The 23,890-nt window shown below is 39.9% G+C and overlaps 1 protein-coding gene across 1 annotated transcript in view; it reads right to left on the minus strand.

The window, feature by feature from the left end:
- The window catches only part of ZNF385D (zinc finger protein 385D), a 471,339-nt gene that overhangs the window by 249,791 nt on the left and 197,658 nt on the right, over nt 1-23,890 (minus strand). The window contains exon 3 of the mRNA XM_044295143.1: nt 1,954-2,064. Within this exon, the coding sequence (XP_044151078.1) occupies nt 1,954-2,064 (111 nt within the window). The remainder of the gene's footprint in view (nt 1-1,953; nt 2,065-23,890) is intronic.

The raw sequence follows: 23,890 nt of genomic DNA on the forward strand, positions 1-23,890 counted from the left end.
AATTATTTTTCGTTTCTTATCTTCTGAATAGAGAAATCAGTCAATGTCACTATTGTACATTTTAAAGGGGTTCTCCAGGAAGTATTTCAAATGGATACCAGCAACCTGTCCTAGAATGTGAGCAGAAGTGGTTGCCACCACTTGCAGAGCTGCCAAAATTTTAGCTACTTTTCTTAAAAATGTCAACTATGAGGACTGTTTCATTTTGTAAGCAGGATCTTTTGGTAATATAACACTCAAACACACATACAACATATGTATATGTAAATGAGAGCAATGAAAAAGTTTAGGAGCTATCATATTATGGTGAAGACTTCATCATAACCTCCAGTGCTATCTGGATGGAACAAAGTCCAGCCAGAGAGCAACAAATGGTTGGTATGTTTGTCTAGAAAATGACTGTTTTGTTGTATGTAGATTATTATAGTTTCTAGACCACAAATCATCAAGCATCAAACTACCAGTGAGACAACCATGTTGAACTATCATTGTGACAAGCCCTGCACCCTAGAAGTGATAGAGTACAACAATACCCTATGCACCTAACGTTTAAGGCATGTGTGAGACTGAAAAGTGGAAAGCAATGAGCCAGTGGTTGCTGACTTTCTGCCGGTAATGTTAGCAGGAACTCATTAAATGTTTATTGGAGCAGGGATGCAATCTGTTTTAGCTGTACTATTGTAATCCAACAGGACTGGATGGGACTGATAGTAGGAAAATGAAAGCAAACAATATAAAGTTGTGTAAATGGGAGATTTAATTTATAAGTCATATACAGTAAGTATAGTCTATCCAGCACTGTTATTAGGTTCCTGCGCAAAACTAGAAAAAAAATACAGACACGGTCATAAAATAAAAATCATATAAGTGTAATAAAAGGAGGAGGTACTATTGTTTACTGCTTAAAAATAAGTCATGAATGTACACTTGAAATATAGCACATTGAGCAAGTGTTCAAGAATAAGCTGACTGGAATAAAAAGGATTGACTATATTGCTTGTCTAACTATCTTCAAAAATGTTATTGTCACAATTTTATGAGGAGCTTTTATTAGTCAAGAATGAAAGACTGTCATTCATTACTACCACAATACTAGAGACGAGAGGTATAACACAATGTAAGAATCTCACCTGATATTTCGGCTTTGTAAGCAGTCATATTTTCTACGTTTAAACTGGACCAAATTTCACATAAATATAAATCCCAGAGCAGCAATTACTTGCATTGTTCACTGTTCTCTAACATAATTTGCTATTCTTATCTAAGTAGAGTAAAAATCAAATTATTTGGTTGGGAAGTTTGATAAAAAATAGACAATGATCTTAATAATCGTGAGTTATAAATGATTTGCCCACAAAAAATTCTATATTTTGAGGCAAACACCTAAATACCAAATTCTTTTGAAATTGCATGTGATTTTAAATATAGTATAGTCACTGCGTTTATTTATATAGTATCACCTGCTGTTTGCTAATTTCCCTATTTCTCTGTCCATTTCAGCAACTACTCTGAGGTGGTCACACATGCTCAGTTCAATCCTCAAACTGTCATCAGCTACATATACTGTTATAAACTGAGTTACAGGGTTAGAACGTTAGCAATACCCCCTGAGAAAGGACATGCCTTGGGTGAACGGAGATGCTCCCTGAGAAAGGACACACCCTTTGAGCTACCAGCCTGAAGAATATCTAGCAGTGCAATTAGAGCAATGAATGGGGAGATCTTTGGATCCATTTGAGGATTGGTTCTAGCTTTGCTAGAAAGAGAGAGACTGTCATGTACTATATGATGTCTGATTTGCATTTTCTACTTTTATCATGGCATCTCTACTTACATTTTTTTAAGAGAAAAAAATTACTATCTACTCTACTATCAAGTAAACATGACCCTATATGCAGATTGTTTTAGATAATCAATATAGTGTTTATCTGGACCAAAAAATGATAAACTTACTTCAGAATTAAATTTCAGTTGACATACATTGCAGGGGGTGATTTGCTTCCTTCTCTGTTGTAAAGGAGCCCCAAATGTATGACTTATGACTGCTTTTTGAACTGGGTCCATCTGCAATAGAAAGACAGAAATAAGTCTTGTTTAACCCAGATTTATCTTCATATGATGAAGATGATAGGAGTGGTGAGCTATATGACTGAGCGTATGTCTGTCTACAAGGCAATATATTAACATGCCTTAGGAACAATACACATATGTGTTTTTATAGTAAAGTTTTGCTGCTTTAGTTAAAAACTTTACTTTTTGTTCTGGTGAATGTCAAAATGTCAACTGGAAGCTCTTGGTCAAACTAGACTGAACTACTGAATTTTAAAGAAAAATGACTGCAAACACTTTATACATGTACTGTATGTGGATTTTACAAAAAGAAAACTACATTTTCTTTTTTGACTGGTGGTACATTTTAAAGAGTCTTCATCTTGTATAAAACCAAAAATGTTGTATAACTAGGAATTTTCTGTTTAGAATACTTCCTGGAAGAAATGTGCAAACTTCTTTAAATTAATTTTGTCTCTGATTTGCTGAATTTAAAAAATAAAAATAAAAATGTTAGTCCAAATCAAATCTAATTGAGTCAAATATGCTCCAACTGTCCTGAAAATTGGTATAAAACACTCTAAGGCTATGTTCATTGTAGCATTTGGAATGTAAAAAAACTCTAGCTCACTGACATTCATCCAGAGATGGTTTTTGTTGCACGGATTCAGCCCTGGCCTATGAAGCAATAATGACATAAAAAAGCTTGATGGTGGATGACCGCACTTTTTAATAGCGTTTGGAATCCAGTCGCTGAGGATGAGGCTAGCGGAGCTTAATGCATCTGACATTGCCGATTGTGACTATGTATATCTGGATCTCCATTGACTATAATGGGATCCAGACACTTTTCTGGCATAAATGTCATGTTTTGGCAGTCAAAAACCATTACATGCAATAGTTTTTGGTCCGGCCCACATCCAGCATTTGTGCTGGATCAGCATGCTACAGATGTGAACCTGGCCTGAGATCTCTGCGGAGATCCAAACATAATATTTCTCCTTCCAAAAAAAAAACAGTACTGAGTGTCTCAAGACAAAATTGCCCTAGTTAGCTACTTGGCCATGAAGTTGCTCATTCTCATTAGGGAGACCACCTAGCATGCATGAAAAGTACTATAGTCAAGTTAACACTAGGAAACATGTATGAAAATTTGCATATCTTATAACTGCTAGCATCAGATAGGTTTAATGTTATTTCCTTTTTTAAATAAACACTAATTTGTATATCTTTATGTTTCTGGGAAAGCTGTTCAAATTAGCATTCCTTCAAAAACAAAAACAAAAAAAATTCGATGTCAGCAGATATAATTTGCATAAATGTTTCCTAGCATTGGCTGGACTGCAATACTTCTCATGAATACTAGGTGGTCTCCCTAATGAGAAAAAAAACATGCAGTACTCTTTTAATTGAGAACTGGCTTGAATGTCTCACTCAGAGAAATGTAATATTGGGCAATTCTGTACTCTAGTCCTTTAGGAAGGAGAACTGTATTGCATATCTTACTTCCTATGTGATTATCTGGATATGTATCACAAGAAATTAGGGACAAATTCTGAACTAGTAGAATCAATTTGCTCATCTCTACTTTCTAGGTATGTTTTAATCTTAATTCTTCTACTCTTAAACAGGTTGTACCAAGTTTAAAACTTATTCCATGTCCTTAGGATAAGTAATTGATCAGTGGGGCTCTGATCCCTGAGAAACCCCTCAACCACAAAAACAGAGGTTGCATGTTCTCCTTCTCCCATTCCAATGAAGTGGAGGTCATACATAAATACTAATGTTGTATTCAGCATAGCACTCAGGTATCTCTGCAAATGAATGGAGTTGTAGCAACTCTTTTAAAAGGGTTGCATCAAATTTAAAACTTAACCTCTAATGACAGCATAGAGGATAAGTGTCTGATCGGTAAAGGATTTGACTATTTGGACCCCCAAAATTATGAGAATGTGTTTTTTTTGTCCCCCTATAAGAATGGATTGGCAGCCACGTATGACTGCTGCCTCCATAATAATTTCTTTGTAACTTCTGGAGATAGCAGAGTAAAGTATTGTATTGCATGGAGTGTTAGTGTTCATGCACAAACACCACTTCATTCAAATGAGGGACATGTGTCCCTGTCATTGTGATTGGTGAAGGTCCCAGACAGAGATGAGCAAAGTTATGGAAAATTTGATTTGGCTGCTTCGCTGAATTTCTCAAAGAAATATGCTTTGTGACAAATTACTTCACATTTAATTTTTTTTATTTTTAGCCAGCACAATGATGGGGATCGGCCATCGCGTCGTCCCTCTGTCATTGAACCCCTTATATGCTGTGTTCATAACTGATCGTGGCCTCTGAGGCCATTTAGGCCTTTCAGGGTAAAAAAACAACCCTCACCTTTTCCAGTTCATAGTGTAGAGGCCGTTGTGGCCATCTTGATTAAAGATACCACTTGAAAATTTTGCATGGTGACGTGATGATGTAATCACGCTGGCCGGCATGGTTATGTCATATGTCACTGTAAGTAACATTTTATGCAGTATCTTCAATCAAGATGGCCACAACGGCCTCTTCGCTCAAATGGGTGAGTGAGTATGTATTCTTTTTTGTTTTTACCGCCATTTTAGGGAAAATTGTTTTTTTACATTGAAGCACAAATAAATTTGGCTTCATGGTGAGTCAAATTTTTCCTGAAGTTCGCATATCGAAGTCAATTCATATGACTTCTATTTGCTCAACACTATCCCAGAGGTCAGATATTGAGAATCAATGCTTTAACATGGTAATTGTGCAAATTAAAAAGATTATATTAAGGGAAGTCTGTCAAGAGTAGGTAGGTAGCCCTAGGCACGTGAATAAATATTCCTTTATCATAGCTTACATTAGCAACATGACTGAAAAACTGAATTTCCATTCTGTCCAAAAGTTTCCAGAAGGCAGGCCTTAATTGTGTGCAACTTATCTTCTTTCTTCTGTGTGACTACTATTGTATCCAACCTGGTAGAGACCTCCGTGTGGGAGCAGTGCACAGCAAAAAAAAAAAAAAGTTTCTCAGTCCTGCTCATAATAAAAACTGCAAAACTGATATAGTTACCCATCTTGTCCCAGCTCCTACCTAGCACTGTCAGTAATTTTGTGGGGTCAAAACTGCTGACACTCTTTTAATAATTATAATTTTATTATAGGTTGATTTTCATTTTGTTTTGCTCATGGTAATGATTCAAAGTATTCAATTTGATGAATAGGAAATGCAGACTTGTTTATTTTTTACTATAAAATACCACAATGCATTTATCACAATCTTTTTACTGCGTTTAAGTAGTGTTAGAAGTTTAAACCTGACCTAACTGCTGACAAGACTTCTTAAATAGGTTTTCTGGTTTGTATCAACATCTTTTAAAATGATCATTTATGCAGGTACAGTAGCTGTAATTTTGTAATGCATTTAGGGTCTATTCACACGTCTGCAAATGGGTCCACATCCGTTCCGCATGGTGAGGAGCCATTCATTCTCTATGGGGCTGGAAAAGATGCAGAGTGTGCTCTCCACAACCGCATTTCTGGCGCAGGATTAGTTATACTATTTATTGGCCCCATTTTGGCATATACATGGAGTATTAATTAACATTTATGAAATCTTTATAAGAGGGAATTCCTAAAAAAACAGAAGTTCTGCCATTGGTTTTATGTTTTGTGTTGCAACTCTTTGCAACATAGCTTTATGATACATGTATTCTATTGGTAGGTGTAATTACAATCATGTAAAATGTGCAATTTTTTCAATTTTTGCATAATAATAATATGTCATGCAAAATTTTTTTGTTATAACATTCCAAAAGCCATAACTTTTTTATATTTAGTAACATAGTGTGTAACTTAGTAACATAGTATTTAAGGCCGAAAAAAGAGATTTGTCCATCCAGTTCGGCCTGTTATCCTGCAAGTTAATCCAGAGGAGGGCAAAAAAAAAACTGTGAGGTACAAGCCAATTTTCCCCACTTTAGGGGGAAAAGATTCCTTCCCGACTCCAATCAGGCAATCAGAATAACTACCTGGATCAATGACCCCGCTCTAGTATTACACTACAGAAATTCATTCAGGCCCCTCTTGAATCATTTTATTGTACTCACCTTCACCACCTCCTCAGGCAGAGAGTTCCATAGTCTCACTGCTCTTATCGTAAAGAATCCTTTTCTGTTTGTGTACAAACCTTTTGTTGTTGTATCCATATGAGGGCTTGTTTTTGTGGCCTAAATTTTATTATTTAGTAATATTACTTTGGGGGTACAAATAGAACTTATTAATTAACGTTTAATACATTTTCCACTTCCAATTTCCACTATTGTTTCTGCACTTTATTTACTGTGCACCAAAGCTAACATGATGATTTTATTCTATGGGTTACATATATATATATATATATATATATATATATATATATATATATATATATAGTTATTTTTGTTTTCTAATACTTTTTTAAAGCAATAAAATATTTTTGATGTTGCCACATTTCAAGACCCACAGCTTACTTATTTTCTTCATTGATATAGATGTACTGTATGTGGATATTTTTTAGCACTTACTGATAAAACGTACTATGTTTATTAAAATACTATGTGTAGTTGGAATGGGTAAAAAAACTACTTTATTGTTATCTTTTGCATTTTTATTATTTTGTTTTTCTTTTTTAATTTGTTCTATTATTTTTACCAGGCAGAATAAATTACATATCTCTCCATTGCTTTTAAAATGCATTTGTAAAGGGTACTTTTTAACACTTGTGGGATTGAACATTAGGGCAGATTTATTAATAATTATTAAAAGTTAGAAACTTAAACTCTGGTAGATTTATCACTGTGGCTTATGCTTGATGATAAATATTGTGTATCTTTAGACTGTCTAGTCTAACTTTGCACCACCTGTTTGTTGTCATAGTTTTTTGACAAAAACCTTTTTTGCCATACAAAGTCACTTTTAAAGGGGTTGTCCGGGTTCAGAGCTGAACCTGGACATACCCCGGGTTTAACCCAGGCAGGCACCCTGTAAGGAGCATTCGATAATTTCAGCGCAGGGCAAGGGCTTTTTCTGTTTATAACAACACACTGCTGGGCTGAGGTTTCCACCCAGCAGTGTTGCCAGTGACGTCACCAGCTAGGGCACAGCGTTGCCCTAGCTGTTTTACAGGTTAGGGGAGCACTAAAGCCTGCACATCAGAGTCCGTGACGTCACCCGGCTCACTGCTGGGCGGAGGTCTCCGCCTAGCAGTCCTAAGGAAAGCCTGGTACGTCATTGGAACTCCATAAAATGGCTTTGCCCTGCGTGATTTAATGCGGGGAAAAGGAGAGCATTGGAGCATAAAATGTTCCAATGCTCATAACATGGGGCTCCTTGGGTGAAATTCTAGATATGTCTGGGTTCAGCTCTGACCCCAGACAATCCCTTTAGGTCTCTAGTCTTTTTTGCTAAGGCACGCTCCCTTGTTGGATGAGTGGCAAAACTGTCTAAAACTGAGTGAGGGGCAAAGCATGTACACCAGTTTTTGCTGCAAATTGTGCCAGATTTCTGGTGCAATCTGTTTAGAAAATCTACCCCACTGAGCTCAAAGGAAAGCTCACAAATTTAGAAATGGTTGAACTTGACTGATATATATCCTTTCAAGCTTTCCAATTATATAGCTAACACTTACCAACCTTTAGATCTAACACCAAATGTAGTTTTTCAGGGGGACAAAGATGTTAGGTAACCGAGCATGAAAGATATACTGTATTTGAGCAAGAAAAAAAAGAGGCTATTTTTAAAATTGAGGTTAATTACTTCATTAGAATATCACCCATGAGAGGCTGACAACAGAGAATGAAGCCAATGCTTTATAGCTCATTAAAATCTTCACTCAGTTGAAATATTAATAAAATGAAAGCATAAAATTCATCAGTCAATTATCTTTAAACATTTTTCCTTTGTGGAAACATCACACATATATGTTGTGGCCTAAGAACTTAAATGGAATCTTGTAAATTGTATGCCTGCCTCTCAAGGTCTACAGGGGTGCATACACTTTCTCACTTCATAATTATTAATTATATTAATGTGTTTTTAATTGCAGACACGTTCTACAACTTAAACAAATAAAAGTTATGCAAACGTACAAGATGATAATGTTTCAGTAGATAGATATTATTTAAAACTTGAACTTGACATTTTTATATGAGTGACAATATGCATGGATGTTTTCTCGCTTTCAAGATCTATCTATCTATCTATCTATCTATCTATCTATCCAAAATCATTTAATTATTTACTAGCTTTTTCCATGCTAGAAGCAGATATTGATGTCCTAGCCTCAGGATATGTCATGAAAATCAGATTAGTGGAGGTATGACATCCTCACACCACCAATCAACTGTTTAAGCAGCCACCAATGCCAGAAACTAGACAGTAGATGAAGCCAGAAGGACAAAGATCTGTCTACTGTATAGTGGCCAAGCTGGAGTATTGCAGCTCAGTTCCAATTCAAGCGAATGAGTGCATAGCTACAGCACCCCAATGCCAGAAATTCCAGTGTACAGAAACTTCCATCCTATGTATAGCTTTCAGCACCTACAGTATGTCTTCCCTAAAAACTGCTGATTGGCGAGGTTCCTGGGTGTTGAGTCCCCATCAATCTAAAGATTGGTCATCAATATCTAACATTGAAAAATCCCCTCACTGTAGGTAATACAGCAGTAATGTTTGCACCTCTGCCTTAGACCTTGAACAGCCTCAAAATGTAATTCTGTTGAATAGGTGAAGAGCAGTGCTATAGATTGATAGTTGAAGGGACCTTTCCCAGACCATACATTTTGACCCACACATTGAAAAGTACAAGTCAAATTATAAACAACTTTCCATTAATCAATAGTACACACTTTGTAACATCTTATGACAAAAAATGCCTCTTTCATAACTTAGCAGATTCCCGTTACCTCCTGCAATGATTACTTACTCTAAATTCTCTGGTAAAATCTATATACATAAGACAGAGTGTATATGGATTTTAAGCTTTACTGACAAATCAGATTATAGCTGCTGCTCATAGAAGTGTATAGCGAGTGAAGCGGAGGAGGGAGCATATTTAGAGAGTGAGAGAGCAACACTGAGGTTCAGACAGATGCTCTTGCTTGTAGTCAGAATCAATCACCTTGATAAATGTATTCCCAACTAATCAAAAACTTGCCAAAGCCACTTCTAGAAAAATCACACAGATGACATAAGTGCTTGCATGCTGATTCTCAAAACAATTTCCAAAATGCTAATACATTTGTATATGAAAAAAACCTTTAACTTCTAATGAATAGTGATGGATGTACATCTGCCGGGATGTTTCGTGAATGCAAATGTGTATTTGCGATCAAATGTTCACGAACAGCGTGTTCACGGCAGGCCCCATTGACTTTATTGGCAGACCCAAAAATTAGGCATCACCTGACAGAAAATAACTTGTGGTGATGTGGCAGGAGGTATATTAGGCGGTCACTGGATACAAATTTTACTGTAAGACACTTGAGTATAGGCCCCAAAAATTTGGCATTCACCTAAAAGAAAAGAACTCGTGATGATGTGGCTGGAGTTACATTAGGCAGTCACTGGATACAAATTTTACTGTTGGCCAGTATAGGCCCCAAGAAATTATGCATTCACCTGACGGAAAAGTTCTTTATGCCACTGTATATACATAAGACAAGAACAATTTCTTGTTCTGGGTGGTGGCGGATATGTGTGGGCTGGCATGAGGAAATTCAATTACACGTTGTCGTTACAGGTGTTGAATTCCTCCGAGATGCATGCCTCATTCACTTTTAGAAAGTGAGGTAGTCCACACTGTTGTGAGCTAGGCGAGTGCGGTCAAGACCCCCCTGCTGCGCTGAACGTCCATTCAGACAGGACACTTGACAAGGGGCAAGACAAGAGTTCAATGGCAAATTGTGCCAACTCTGGCCACAGGTCAAGCCTATACACCCAGTAGTCCAGGGGTTCTTCATTTCTCAGAGCATCCACATCGACTGTTAACCCGATGCAGTAGGAAACATGTTGGACTAGGAGTTCCCTGAGGCTGTATCTGGAAAACAGCTGTGGATGGGTTGGCTGAAAGAATGATCTCATATTTTAAGTGAACAAAACCTCTTCAAACCACCCTCTTCTTGCAGGAGCGGTAGTATTGATACATGCACCTGTTTCGCTGTGGGTGGAAATTCCTCTGCCAGCACCCGCAACAGAAGAATGCAGAATCTCTCGCATAAAGGCCTGGAAATGCTGCATTCTGACACCCCTATGTTATGCTGGTAATATGTCTGCCATTTTGTGTTTGTACTGAGGATCTAAGTACTTTGCCACCCAGTACAGGTGCTTGCCATTTATGCTTTTTATACGGGGGTCCCTCTTCAAACACTGGAGCATGAAGGCCCCCATTTGCACTAAATTGGAAGCTGTGGAGCGCCCTGGCTCCTGCTCATCACCCAGGAGAATGTCGTCCTGTGACTACTCCTTCCAGCCAAGGACAACACCAGGGATCCCCGAAAAGTTTAAAGTCCCCCTCAAAGCCTGCTCTTCTTGCTCCTCCTCCTCATCTTCCCCAGCCATCATCCTTCTCTGACTCCTCGTTAGACTCCTGCTGACAGATGGAATATCCCTCCTGGGAAATCATTCAGCAATGCAATTTCCTCATCTTCCAGCTCGTGCTCCTCGGCGGCTTGATCAATGACATGACGCAATGCACGCACCAGAAAGGTGTGTAAGGTACAATGTCACTGATGGCACCTTGTAATAAATGTCGGGTGGCACTGCGAAGATTGTGGGTGCACGGTCCGCGGGCATCGCCCCAGGTACTTCAAATGGAAAAAATAAACGGCACTCCTTGCGATGTAGTTTGTCAATATTTTATTCGCCACTCATGGGTAGTAGTGACGTGCGTTTCGGCACATGCAAGTGCCTTTGTCAAACTCAAGCAAACAGCAAGTGGCAATGAAATGAACATGAACATATGTTTAAATAGCCCGCCCCTGATCACATGATAGAAGCCTTCAAGTCATGTGATTCTGACGTCATGTTGGCCGGACGACCAAAGTTTGTTTACTAACATCTAAGGAAAGGATGAAATAAATACGATCCTTCTGTATCATCGAAGATTGCTATGAATCAATTACACTGTGGAAATACATAAGAACGAAATAATTAGCTAAATCTAACACGGGTAATGATTCGAGGCAATAAACATCTCCTACACATCTTCATAAGAAGCTGCTCACCGCGTACTCCCGATTCAACCGTTTGGGTGTCATCGTTTGTAGGCGGTGAATCCAATAGGCTTCACGTTTAAGTAGTAGCTCCACCCTATTACCTCCCCTTCGAGGAGGCAGTACCTCTTCGATGATTTGAAATCGAAGTTGTGACACATTATGTTTCTGTTGGTGAAAATGCAAAGGAATTGGTAATAGTAAATTTTCATTGCGGATTGTCGAATTGTGTTTAGCAAATCGATCTTTCATGCGCATCGTAGTCTCCCCTACATAGCAGAGTCTACAAGGACATTTCAACAAATATATAATGAAGGTACTATTACACGTAAAGTGACCCTTTACTGGAATTTGTTTGGCACATCAAAAAGGTTTTGGGGGGCGCAGTGGAAGAGGCAGTAGCAGTGGAAAAGGAGGAGTCAGCCTAGGAGGAGATGGAGGATGGAGTAGGAGGAAGAGAAGAAGAGTCAGGCCTGCATGCAATCCGTGGTGGTAATCCAAAATCCACATGGGAGCTATGGGTTACATGCTTGACGGCCGTCAGAAGGTTCACCCAGTGGGCAATAAAAGTTATGTACCTTCCCTGCCCGTGTTTGCTAGACCACGTGTCTGTGGTCAGATGTATCTTGGCACCGACACTGTGTTCTGGAATGCCCTTCTCAGAGAAATATTTCCTTCCATTGCGGTGTGCCAATGGCCACAAATTTTATAATTTGTCCACCAGTTTATATGGCAGTAGTTGGCGGGCTAGCAGTTCTGACAAGCCAGCCGTTGGCCAAAAGGGTTATCCGGCATCATCAACTTTTTACGCTCGAACATTTGGGCCACGAATGCATGACTTCTGCCAGATGAATGCGACAACGGCACGGTAGAAGTTGGAGTGGGGGACAAATGGGAGGAGAGAGGAGAAGAAAAAGAGGCAGGAAGTGGAGCAACGGGAGTGTGGCTTTGTGGGCTATGACGGCATTGCTCCCACTGGTCTTGGTGATGGGAGGCCAGGTGCTTGCTTAAGGCAGTCGTCCCTAGGTAAGTGTTGGGCTTACCGCGACTTATGCATTGACAGTACAGGCTGCAGATGGCAACACTATTGTTAGCAGCGGAGCCATGTGCCGGCGTCCTGGGAGCACCAGAAGTGACCGTGGTGGATGGCTTGCTCCAGATACATTTGCAGACTGCTTTTGCCTGCTGTGCCCTGCGAGCTCTGCCTGCTTCTCCTCCTTCTCCTCACTTTCTGCTGCTCCATCTCTCCCTCTGAACTCCTCTCCTCTTCCTCTCTTTTGGGCACCTACGTGACGTCCATCGACACGTCATCATCGTCACTACCACTGACATTTGATATCTCAGAGTAGGCAACAACAGCTGGGACCTCTGTCTTTTGGCTGATCTGGGTATTGAGATCAGACCGCTGGGTGGGGGGCGTTGCTACCTCCTCTTTCTCATCCGATGCCAAGAATGGCTGCGCATCAGTAAGGTCTGGGAATGGATGGGAAAATAATTCCTCTTACTTGCGTGGAGGGGCTATGGTGGTGGTGGCGGTGGTGGTATCTTTGGGGTGCAAATAGAGAGTGAGGAGGGTGCAGAAGCGGAAGGCTGAATGAGCCACTCAACCAACTCTGGTGCATCCTTTGAAGTAATCACAAATGTGTTGAGCGCAAATATTTGATTTGCGAATTTTCATCTTTTAATATCAGCACTTCGGTAATTCGCGAATATTTGGAATATACTGCTATACAGGTCCTTCTAAAAAAATTAGCATATTGTGATAAAGTTCATTATTTTCTGTAATGTACTGATAAACATTAGACTTTCATGTATTTTAGATTCATTACACACAACTGAAGTATTTCAAGCCTTTTATTTTTTTTTTATATTGATGATTTTGGCATACAGCTCATGAAAACCCCAAATTCCTATCTAAAAAAAGGTAGCATATCATGAAAAGGTTCTCTAAATGAGCTATTAACCTAATTATCTGAATCAACTAATTAACTCTAAACACCTGCAAAAGATTCCTGAGGCTTTTAAAAACTCCCAGCCTGGTTCATTACTCAAAACTGCAATCATGGGTAAGACTGCCGACCTGACTGCTGTCCAGAAGGCCATCATTGACACCCTCAAGCAAGAGGGTAAGACACAGAAAGAAATTCCTGAACGAATAGGCTGTTCCCAGAGTGCTGTATCAAGGCACCTCAGTGGGAAGTCTGTGGGAAGGAAAAAGTGTGGCAGAAAACGCTGCACAACGAGAATAGGTGACCGGACCCTGAGGAAGATTGTGGAGAAGGACCGATTCCAGACCTTGGGGGACCTGCGTAAGCAGTGGACTGAGTCTGGAGTAGAAACATCCAGAGCCACAGTGTACAGGTGTGTGCAGGAAATGGGCTACATTTCCTGCACACGCCTGTACACGGTGGCTCTGGATGCATTCCCCAGGTCAAGCCACTTTTGAACCAGAAACAGCGGCAGAAGCGCCTGACCTGGGCTACAGAGAAGCAGCACTGGACTGTTGCTCAGTGGTCCAAAGTACTTTTTTCGGATGAAAGCAAATTTTGCATGTCATTCGGAAATCAAGGTGCCAGAGTCTGGAGGAGGACTGGGGAGAGGGAATTGCCAAAATACCTGAAGTCCAGTAATCACTAGTAATCGCACGCGCCTTCTCCAACTTACCACTTAGACTCCGGCCTGGTGCACCTGCCCAACCCCTAAAACCCCTGCAGAATGGCCTTACTCTTCTTCTGCCTTTCATTTTCAAAATGACCCTGTGCCTAGAGAACAGTATTTGTGGAAGCAGGCATTATGCAGGCCTCAATCAATAATTGGTGGAAATAGGTATATTAAACCCCTTAATCTGTATTTTGTGGAAGCAGGTATATCAGAGGCCTCAATCAATATTTTGTGGAAGAAGGTATATCAAACCCCTTAATCAGTATTTTGTGGAAGCAGGTATCTTGCAGGCCTCAATAAATATTTGGTGGAAACAGGTATATAGAACCCCTTAATCACTATTTTGTGGAAGCAGGCATATCATAGCCCTCAATCAATATTTTGTGGAAGCAGGAATATGAATCCACTTAATCAGTATTTTGTGGAAGCAGGTATATCGCAGATCTCAATCAGAATTTTGTTGAAGCAGGTATAACAATCCCCTTAATCAGTATTTTGTGGAAACAGGTATATTGCAGGCCTCAATCAATATTTTGTGGAAGTAGGTATATCAAACCCCTAATCAGTATTTTGTGGAAGCAGGTATATCGTAGGCCTCATTCAATATTTGGTGGAAGCAGGCATATCAATCCCCTTAATCAATATTTTGTGGAAGGATGTATAAAGTAGGCCTCAATCAATATTTTGTGGAAGTAGATATATCAAACCCCTTAATCAGTATTTTGTGGCAGCAAAATCAATATTTGGTAAAAGCAAGAATATCAATCACCTTAATTAATATTATGTGGAAGCAGGTATATCATAGGCCTCAATCAAAATTTGGTGGAAACAGGTATATCAAACCCTTTAGTCAGTATTTTCTGGAAGCAGGTATCTCGCTGGCCTCTATCAGCAGTTTGTGTAAGTAGGTAAATCAATCCGATTAATCAGTATTTTGTGGAAGCAGGTATCTCGCTGGCCTCTATCAGCAATTTATGTAAGTTGGTAAATCAATCACCTTAATCAGTATTTTGTGGAAGCAGGTATATCGCAGGCTTTAATCAATATTTGGTGGAAGCAGGTATATCAATTCTCTTAATCAGTATTTTCTGGAAGCAGGTATCTCGCAGGCCAGAATCAATATTTTCTGGAAACAAGTATATCAAACCCCTTCATCAGTATTTGGTGGAAGCAGGTATCTCGCAGGCCTCAATCATTATTTGGTGGAAGCAGGTATATCAAACCCTTTAATCAATATTTAGCGAAAGCAGGTATCTCTTAGGCCTCAATAATTATTTGGTGGAAACAGGTATATCAAACCCCCTAATCAGTATTTTGTGGAAGCAAGTATATCGCACCCCTCAAACGACATTTTGTGGAAGCATATATATCAAACCCCTAAATCAGTATTTTGTGGAAGCAGGTATATCGCACCCCTCAATCGGTATTTTGTGAAAGCAGGTGTATCGCAGCCCTCAATCAGTATTTTGTGGAAGCAGCTATATCGCAGGCCTTAATCAATATTTGGAGGAAGCAGCTATATCAATTACCTTAATCAGTATTTTGTGGAAGCAGGTATCTCTTAGGCCTCAATCAATATTTAGTAGAAATAGGTATATCAAACCCCTTAATCAGTATTTTGTGTAAGCAGCTATATCACACTCGTCAATCGGTATTTTGTTGAAGCAGGTATATCGCAGCCTTCAATCAGTATTTTGTGGAAGCAGGTTTATTGCAGACCTCAATCAATATTTGGTGGAAGCAGGTATATCAATCCCCTTAATCAATATTTTGCGGAAGCAGGTATCTCATAGGCCTCAATCAATATTTGGTGGAAATAGGTATAGCAAACCACTTAATGAGTATTTTGTGGAAGCAGGTGTATAGTATGCCTCAATAAATATTTGGTGGAAAAGGTATAGAAAACCCCTTAATCAGTTTTTCTATGGAATCAGGTATCTCGTAGGCCTCAATCAATATTTGGTGGAAGCAGGGATATCAATCCACATAAGCAGTATTTTGTGGAAACAGGTATATCGTAGGCCTCTATCAATATTTGGTGGAAGCAGGTATATCAATCCCCTTAATCATTATTTTGTGGAAGCAGGTATCTCATAGGCCTCAGTCAATATTTGGTGGAAACAGGTATATCAAACTCCTAAAGCACTCTTTTGTGGAAGTAGGTGTATTGTAGGTCTCAATCAATATTTGGTGGAAGAAGGTATATCAAACCCCTTAATCAGCATTTTGTGGAATCAGGTATCTCGTAGGCCTCAATCAATATTTGATGGAACAGGAATATCAATCCCCTTAATCAATATTTTGTGGAGGTAGGTATATCGTAGACCTCAATCAATATTTGGTAGAAACAGGTATATAAAACTCCTTAATCAATATTTTGTGAAAGCAGGTATGTTGCAGGCCTCAATCAATATTTGCTGGAAACACGTACATTGATCTCCTTTATTAATATTTTGTGGAAGCAGGAATATTGCAGCCCTCAATCAGTATTTTGTAGAAGCAGGTATCTTGCAGGCCTCAATCAATATATGGTGGAAGCAGGGTTAACAATCCCCTTAATCAGTATTTTGTGGAAGCAGGTATATCACAGCCCTCAATCAATATTTTGCGGAAGCAGGTATATCAAACCCCTTAATAAGTATTTTATGGAAGTAGGTATATTACACCCCTCAATCAATATTTTCTGGAAGCAGGTATATCGATCCCCTTAATCAGTGTTTTGTGGAAGCAGGTATATTGCAGCCCTCAATCAGTATTTTGTGGAAGCAGGTATCTCTTAGGCCTCAATCAATATTTGGTGGAAGCAGGCATATCAATCCCCTTAATCAGTATTTTGTGGTAGCAAGTATATCGAAGCCCTCAATCAGTATCTTGTGAAAGCAGGTGTACCAATCCCCTTAATCAGTATTTTGTGGAAGCAGATATATCTGAGGCCTCAATCAATTTTTGTTGGAAACAGGTATATAAATCCCCTTAATCAATATTTTGTGGATGCAGGTTTCTCGCAGGCCTCAATCAATATTTGGTGCAACAGGTATATCGATCCCCTTAATCAGTATTTTGTGGAAGGAGGTACAGTCATGTGAAAAAATTAGGACCCCCCTTGAAAGCATGTGGTTTTTTGTAACATTTTTAATAAATGGTTATTTCATCTCCGTTTCAACAATACAGAGAGATTAAAGTAATCCAACTAAACAAAGAAAACTGAAGAAAAGTCTTTTCAAGATCTTCTGTAAATGTCATTCTACAAAAATGCCTATTCTAACTGAGGAAAAAGATAGGACACCCTCACATGTATTCCCTCTTAAATTGGCTCAGATCTCACACAGGTATATCACACCAGGTGCACATAATTAGTAGATCGTTACTCTGCATGTTGAATGAGGCTTGCCCTATTTAAACCTCAGACATTTAGTTTGGTGTGCTCCTGACTGTTGAAGTGAGAGTGAGCACCATGGTGAGAGCAAAAGAGCTGTCAGAGGACTTCAGAAAAAAGATTGTAGCAGCCTATGAGTCTGGGAAGGGATTTAAAAAGATCTCAAAAGATTTTGAAATCAGCCATTCCACTGTCCGGAAGATAGTCTACAAGTGGAGGGCTTTCAAAACAACTGCCAACATGCCCAGGACTGGTCGCCCCAGCAAGTTCACCCCAAGAGCAGACCGCAAGATGCTAAAAGAGGTCTCCAAAAACCCTAAAGTGTCATCTCGAGAACTACAGCAGGCTCTGGCTACTGTTGATGTAGAAGTACATGCCTCTACAATCAGAAAGAGACTGTACAAGTTTAACTTGCATGGGAGGTGTGCAAGGAGGAAACCTTTGCTTTCCAAGAGAAACATCGAGGCCAGACTGACATTTGCCAGAGATAAAGTTGACAAAGACCAGGACTTCTGAAATAATGTTCTTTGGACAGATGAGTCCAAAATTGAATTATTTGGACACAACAGCAGAGGACATGTTTGGCGTAAACCAAACACAGCATTCCAAGAAAATAACCTCATACCAACTGTGAAGCATGGAGGTGGAAGTGTCATGGTTTGGGGCTGCTTTGCTGCAGCAGGACCTGGTCAGCTCACCATCATAGAATCCACAATGAATTCTACTGTGTATCAGAAGGTGCTTGAAGAACATGTGAGACCATCAGTTAGAAAATTAAAGCTGAAGCGGAACTGGACCATGCAACATGACAATGACCCAAAACATACTAGTAAATCAACCAAAGATTGGCTGAAAAAGAAGAAATGGAGAGTCCTGGAATGGCCAAGTCAAAGTCCAGATTTGAATCCCATTGAGATGCTGTGGGGTGACTTGAAAAGGGCTGTACGTGCAAGAAACCCCTCAAACATCTCACAGCTGAAAAAGTTCTGCATTGAGGAGTGGCGTAAAATTTCCTCAGACCGATGTCGAAGACTGGTAGATGGCTACAAGAACCGTCTCACTGCAGTTATTTCAGCCAAAGGAGGTAACACTCGCTATTAGGGGCAAGGGTGTCCTATCTTTTTCCTCAGTTAGAATAGGCATTTTTGTAGAATGACATTTACAGAAGATCTTGAAAAGACTTTTCTTCAGTTTTCTTTGTTTAGTTGGATTACTTTAATCTCTCTGTATTGTTGAAACGGAGATGAAATAACCTTTTATTAAAAATGTTACAAAAAACCACATGCTTTCAAAGGGTGTCCTAATTTTTTCACATGACTGTATATCGTAGCCCTCAATCAGTATTTTGTGGAAGCAGGTATCTCTTAGGCCTCAATCAATATTTGGTGGAAGCAGGGATATCAATCCCCTTAATCAGTATTTTGTGGAAGCAGGTATATCGAAGCTCTCAATCAGTATCTTGTGAAAGCAGGTGTATCAATGCCCTTAATTAGTATTTTGTGGAAGCAGATATATCTCAGGCCTCAATCAATATTTGTTGGAAACAGGTATATAAATCCCCTTAATCAATATTTTGTGGAAGCAGGTTTCTCGCAGGCCTCAATCAATATTTGGTGGAAGCAGGGATATCAATCCCCTTAATCAGTATTTTGTGGAAGCAGGTATATCGAAGCCCTCAATCAGTATCTTGTGGAAGGAGGTATCTCTTAGGCCTCAATCAATATTTGGTGGAAGCAGGGATATCAATCCCCTTAATCAGTATTTTGTGGAAGCAGGTATATCGAAGCTCTCAATCAGTATCTTGTGAAAGCAGGTGTATCAATCCCCTTAATTAGTATTTTGTGGAAGCAGATATATCTCAGGCCTCAATCAATATTTGTTGGAAACAGGTATATAAATCCCCTTAATCAATATTTTGTGCTAGCAGGTTTCTCGCAGGCCTCAATCAATATTTGGTGGAAACAGGTATATCAATCCCCTTAATCAGTATTTTGTGGAAGGAGGTATATCGCAGTCCTCAATTAGTATTTTGTGGAAGCAGGTTTCTCGCAGGCCTCAATCAATATTTGGTGGAAGCAGGGATATCAATCCCCTTAATCAGTATTTTGTGGAAGCAGGTATATCGAAGCCCTTAATCAGTATCTTGTGAAAGAAGGTGTATCATTCCCCTTGATCAGTATTTTGTGGAAGCAGATATATCTGAGGCCTCAATCAATATTTGTTGGAAACAGGTATATAAATACAATTAATCAATATCTTGTGGAAGCAGGATTCTCGCAGACCTCAATCAATATTTGGTGGAAACAGGTACATCGATCCCCTTAATCAATATCTTGTGAAAGCAGGTATATTGTAGCCTTCAATCAATATTTCATGGAAGCAGGTATGTCGTAGGCCTCAATCAATATTTGGTGGAAGCAGATATATTAATCCCCTTAACCGCCTCCCGACCGCTGAACGCACAGATGCGTCCGGGAGGAGGTGGATTCATTCCTCCTGGACGCATCCGTGCGTCATCTCGCGAGACGCGAGATTTCCTGTGAACGCGTGCACACAGGTGCGCGCGTTCACAGGAACGGAAGGTAAGCGAGTGGATCTCCAGCCTGCCAGCGGCGATCGTTCGCTGGCAGGCTGGAGATGCGATTTTTTTAACCCCTAACAGGTATATTAGACGCTGTTTTGATAACAGCGTCTAATATACCTTCTACCTGGTCCTCTGGTGGTCCCTTTTGCTTGGATCGACCACCAGAGGACACAGGTAGCTCAGTAAAGTACCACCAAACACCACTACACTACACCCCCCATCACTTATTAACCCCTTATGAACCCCTGATCACCCATGATCACCCCATATAGACTCCCTGATCACCCACCTGTCATTGATCACCCCCCTGTAAGGCTCCATTCAGACGTCCGTATGATTTTTACGGATCCACGGATACATGGATCGCATCCGCAAAACACATACGGACGTCTGAATGGAGCCTTACAGGGGGGTGATCAATGACAGGGGGGTGATCACCCATATAGACTCCCTGATCACCCCCTGTCATTGAACACCCCCCTGTCATTGATCACCCCCCTGTAAGGCTCCATTCAGACGTCTGTATGATTTTTACGGATCCACGGATACATGGATCGCATCCGCAAAACACATACGGACATCTGAATGGAGCCTTACAGGGGGGTGATCACCCATATAGACTCCCTGATCACCCCCTGTTATTGATCACCCCCCTGTCATTGATCACCCCCCTGTAAGGCTCCATTCAGATGTCTGTATGATTTTTGCGGATCCACGGATACATGGATCGGATCCGCAAAACACATACGGACGTCTGAATGGAGCCTTACAGGGGGGTGATCAATGACAGGGGGGTGATCACCGATATAGACTCTCTGATCACCCCCTGTCATTAAACACCCCCCTGTCATTGATCACCCCCCTGTAAGGCTCCATTCAGACGTCTGTATGATTTTTGCGGATCCACGGATACATGGATCGGATCCGCAAAACACATACGGACGTCTTAATGGAGCCTTACAGGGGGGTGATCAATGACAGGGGGGTGATCACCTCATATAGACTCCCTGATCACCCCCCATCATTGATCACCCCCCTGTAAGGCTCCATTCAGAAATTTTTTGGGCCCAAGTTAGCGGAAATTATTATTATTATTTTTTCTTACAAAGTCTCATATTCCACTAACTTGTGTCAAAAAATAAAATCTTACATGAACTCACCATACCCCTCACGGAATCCATATGCATAATTTTTTTTTAGACATTTATATTCCAGACTTCTTCTCACGCTTTAGGGCCCCTAAAATGCCAGGGCAGTATAAATACCCCACATGTGACCCCATTTCGGAAAGAAAACACCCCAAGGTATTCCGTAAGGGGCATATTGAGTCCATGAAAGATTTTAATTTTTGTCCCAAGTTAGCGGAAAGGGAGACTTTGTGAGAAAAAAATAAAAATAAAAATTTCCGCTAACTTGTGCAAAAAAAGAAAAATTTCTATGAACTCGCCATGCCCTTCATTGAATACCTTGGGGTGTCTTCTTTCCAAAATGGGGTCACATGTGGGGTATTTAGACTGCCCTGGCTTTTTAGGGGCCCTAAAGCGTGAGAAGAAGTCTGGGATCCAAATGTCTAAAAATGCCCCCCTAAAAGGAATTTGGGCCGCTTTGCGCATCTAGGCTGCAAAAAAGTGTCACACATGTGGTATCGCCGTACTCAGAAGAAGTTGATGAATGTGTTATGGGGTGTCATTTTACATATACCCATGCTGGGTGAGAGAAATATCTTGGTTAAGTGCCAACTTTGTATAAAAAAATGGGAAAAGTTGTTTTTCCAAGATATTTTTCTCACCCAGCATGGGTATATGTAAAATAACACCCCAAAACACATTCCCCAACTTCTCCTGAGTACGGCGATACCACATGTGTGACACTTTTTTGCTGGCTAGGTGGGCAAAGGGGCACACATTCCAAAGAGCACCTTTAGGATTTCACAGGTCATTTTTTACACATTTTGATTTCAAACTACTTACCACACATTAGGGCCCCTAGAATGCCAGGGCAGTATAACTACCCCACAAGTGACCCCATTTTGGAAAGAAGACACCCCAAGGTATTCCGTGAGGGCCATGGCGAGTTCCTCAAATTTTTTTTTTTGTCAAAAGTTAGCGGAAAATTATGATTTATTTATTTATTTATTTTTCTTACAAAGTCTCATATTCCACTAACTTGTGACAAAAAATAAAAAAATCTAGGAACTCACCATGCCCCTCACGGAATACCTTGGGGTGTCTTCTTTCCAAAATGGGGTCACTTGTGGGGTAGTTATACTGCCCTGGCATTTTAGGGGCCCATATGCGTGAGAAGAAGTTTGAAATCAAAATCTGTAAAAAATGACAGGTGAAATCCGAAAGGTGCTCTTTGGAATGTGTGCCCCTTTGCCCACCTAGGCTGCAAAAAAGTGTCACACATGTGGTATCGCCGTACTCAGGAGAAGTTGGGGAATGTGTTTTGGGGTGTCATTTTACATATACCCATGCTGGGTGAGATAAATATCTTGGTCAAATGCCAACTTTGTATAAAAAAATTGGAAATGTTGTCTTTTGCCAAGATATTTCTCTCACCCAGCATAGGTATATGTAAAATGACACCCCAAAACACATTCCCCAAACTTCTTCTCACGCATCTGGGCCCCTAAAATGCCAGGGCAGTATAACTACCCCACAAGTGACCCCATTTTGGAATGAAGACACCCCAAGGTATTTTGTGATGGGCATATTGAGTTCATGGAAGTTTTGATTTTTTTGTCACAAGTTAGTGGAATATGAGACTTTGTAAGAAAAATAAATAAATAAATAAATCATCATTTTCCGCTAACTTGTGACAAAAAATAAAAAGTTCTATGAACTCACTATGCCCATCAGCGAATACCTTAGGGTGTCTACTTTCCGAAATGGGGTGATTTGTGGGGTGTTTGTACTGTCTGGTCATTGTAGAACCTCAGGAAATATGACAGGTGCTCAGAAAGTTAGAGCTGCTTCAAAAAGCGTAAATTCTCATTTTTGTACCATAGTTTGTAAACGTTATAACTTTTACCCAAACAATTTTTTTTGCCCAAACATTTTTTTTATCAAAGACATGTAGAACAATAAATTTAGCGAAAAATTTATATATGGATGTCGTTTTTTTTGCAAAATTTGACAAAAAAAAATCGTAAAATTTTGATTAATAACAAAAAAAGTAAAAATGTCAGCAGCAATGAAATACCACCAAATTAGTGAGAAGAAAAGGAGGTAAAATTCATTTGGGTGGTAAGTTGCATGACCGAGCAATAAACGGTGAAAGTAGTGTAGTGCAGAAGTGTAAAAAGTGGCCTGGTCATTAAGGGTGTTTCAGCTAGGGGGATTGAAGTGGTTAATCAGTATTTTGTGGAAGCAGGTACATTCCAGCCCTCAATTAGTATTTTCTGGAAGCAGGTATATCAATCCCCTTAATCATTATTCTTTTGAAGCAGGTATATCGCACCCCTCAATCAATATTTGGTGGAAGTAGGTATATTTACCCGATTAATCAGTATTTTGTGGAGGCAGGTATATTGTAGCCCTCAATGAGCAGTTTGTGGAAGCAGGTATCTCGTAGGCTTCAATTAAAATTTGCTGGAAGCAGATATGTCAATCCCCTTAATCAATATTTTGTGGAAGCATGTATATCAATCGTCTTAATCAGTATTTTGCGGAATAATGTATATCGCAGGCGTCAATCAATATTTGGAGGAAGCAGGTATATCAAACCCCTTAATTAGTATTTTGTCAAAGCAGGTATATCACCCCTCAATCAATATTTTGTGGATTCAGGTATATCAAACCCCTTAATCAGTATTTTGTGGAAGCATGTATATCAATCCCCTTAATCAGTATTTTGTGGAAGCAGGTATATCGCAGGCGTCAATCCATATTTGGTGGAAGCAGGTATATCAAACCCCTTAATCAGTGTTTTGTCGAAGCAGGTATATCACACCCCTAT

This window comes from Bufo gargarizans, chromosome 5 (assembly GCF_014858855.1).
Source record: "Bufo gargarizans isolate SCDJY-AF-19 chromosome 5, ASM1485885v1, whole genome shotgun sequence".
Classification (NCBI taxonomy): Eukaryota; Metazoa; Chordata; class Amphibia; order Anura; family Bufonidae; genus Bufo; species Bufo gargarizans.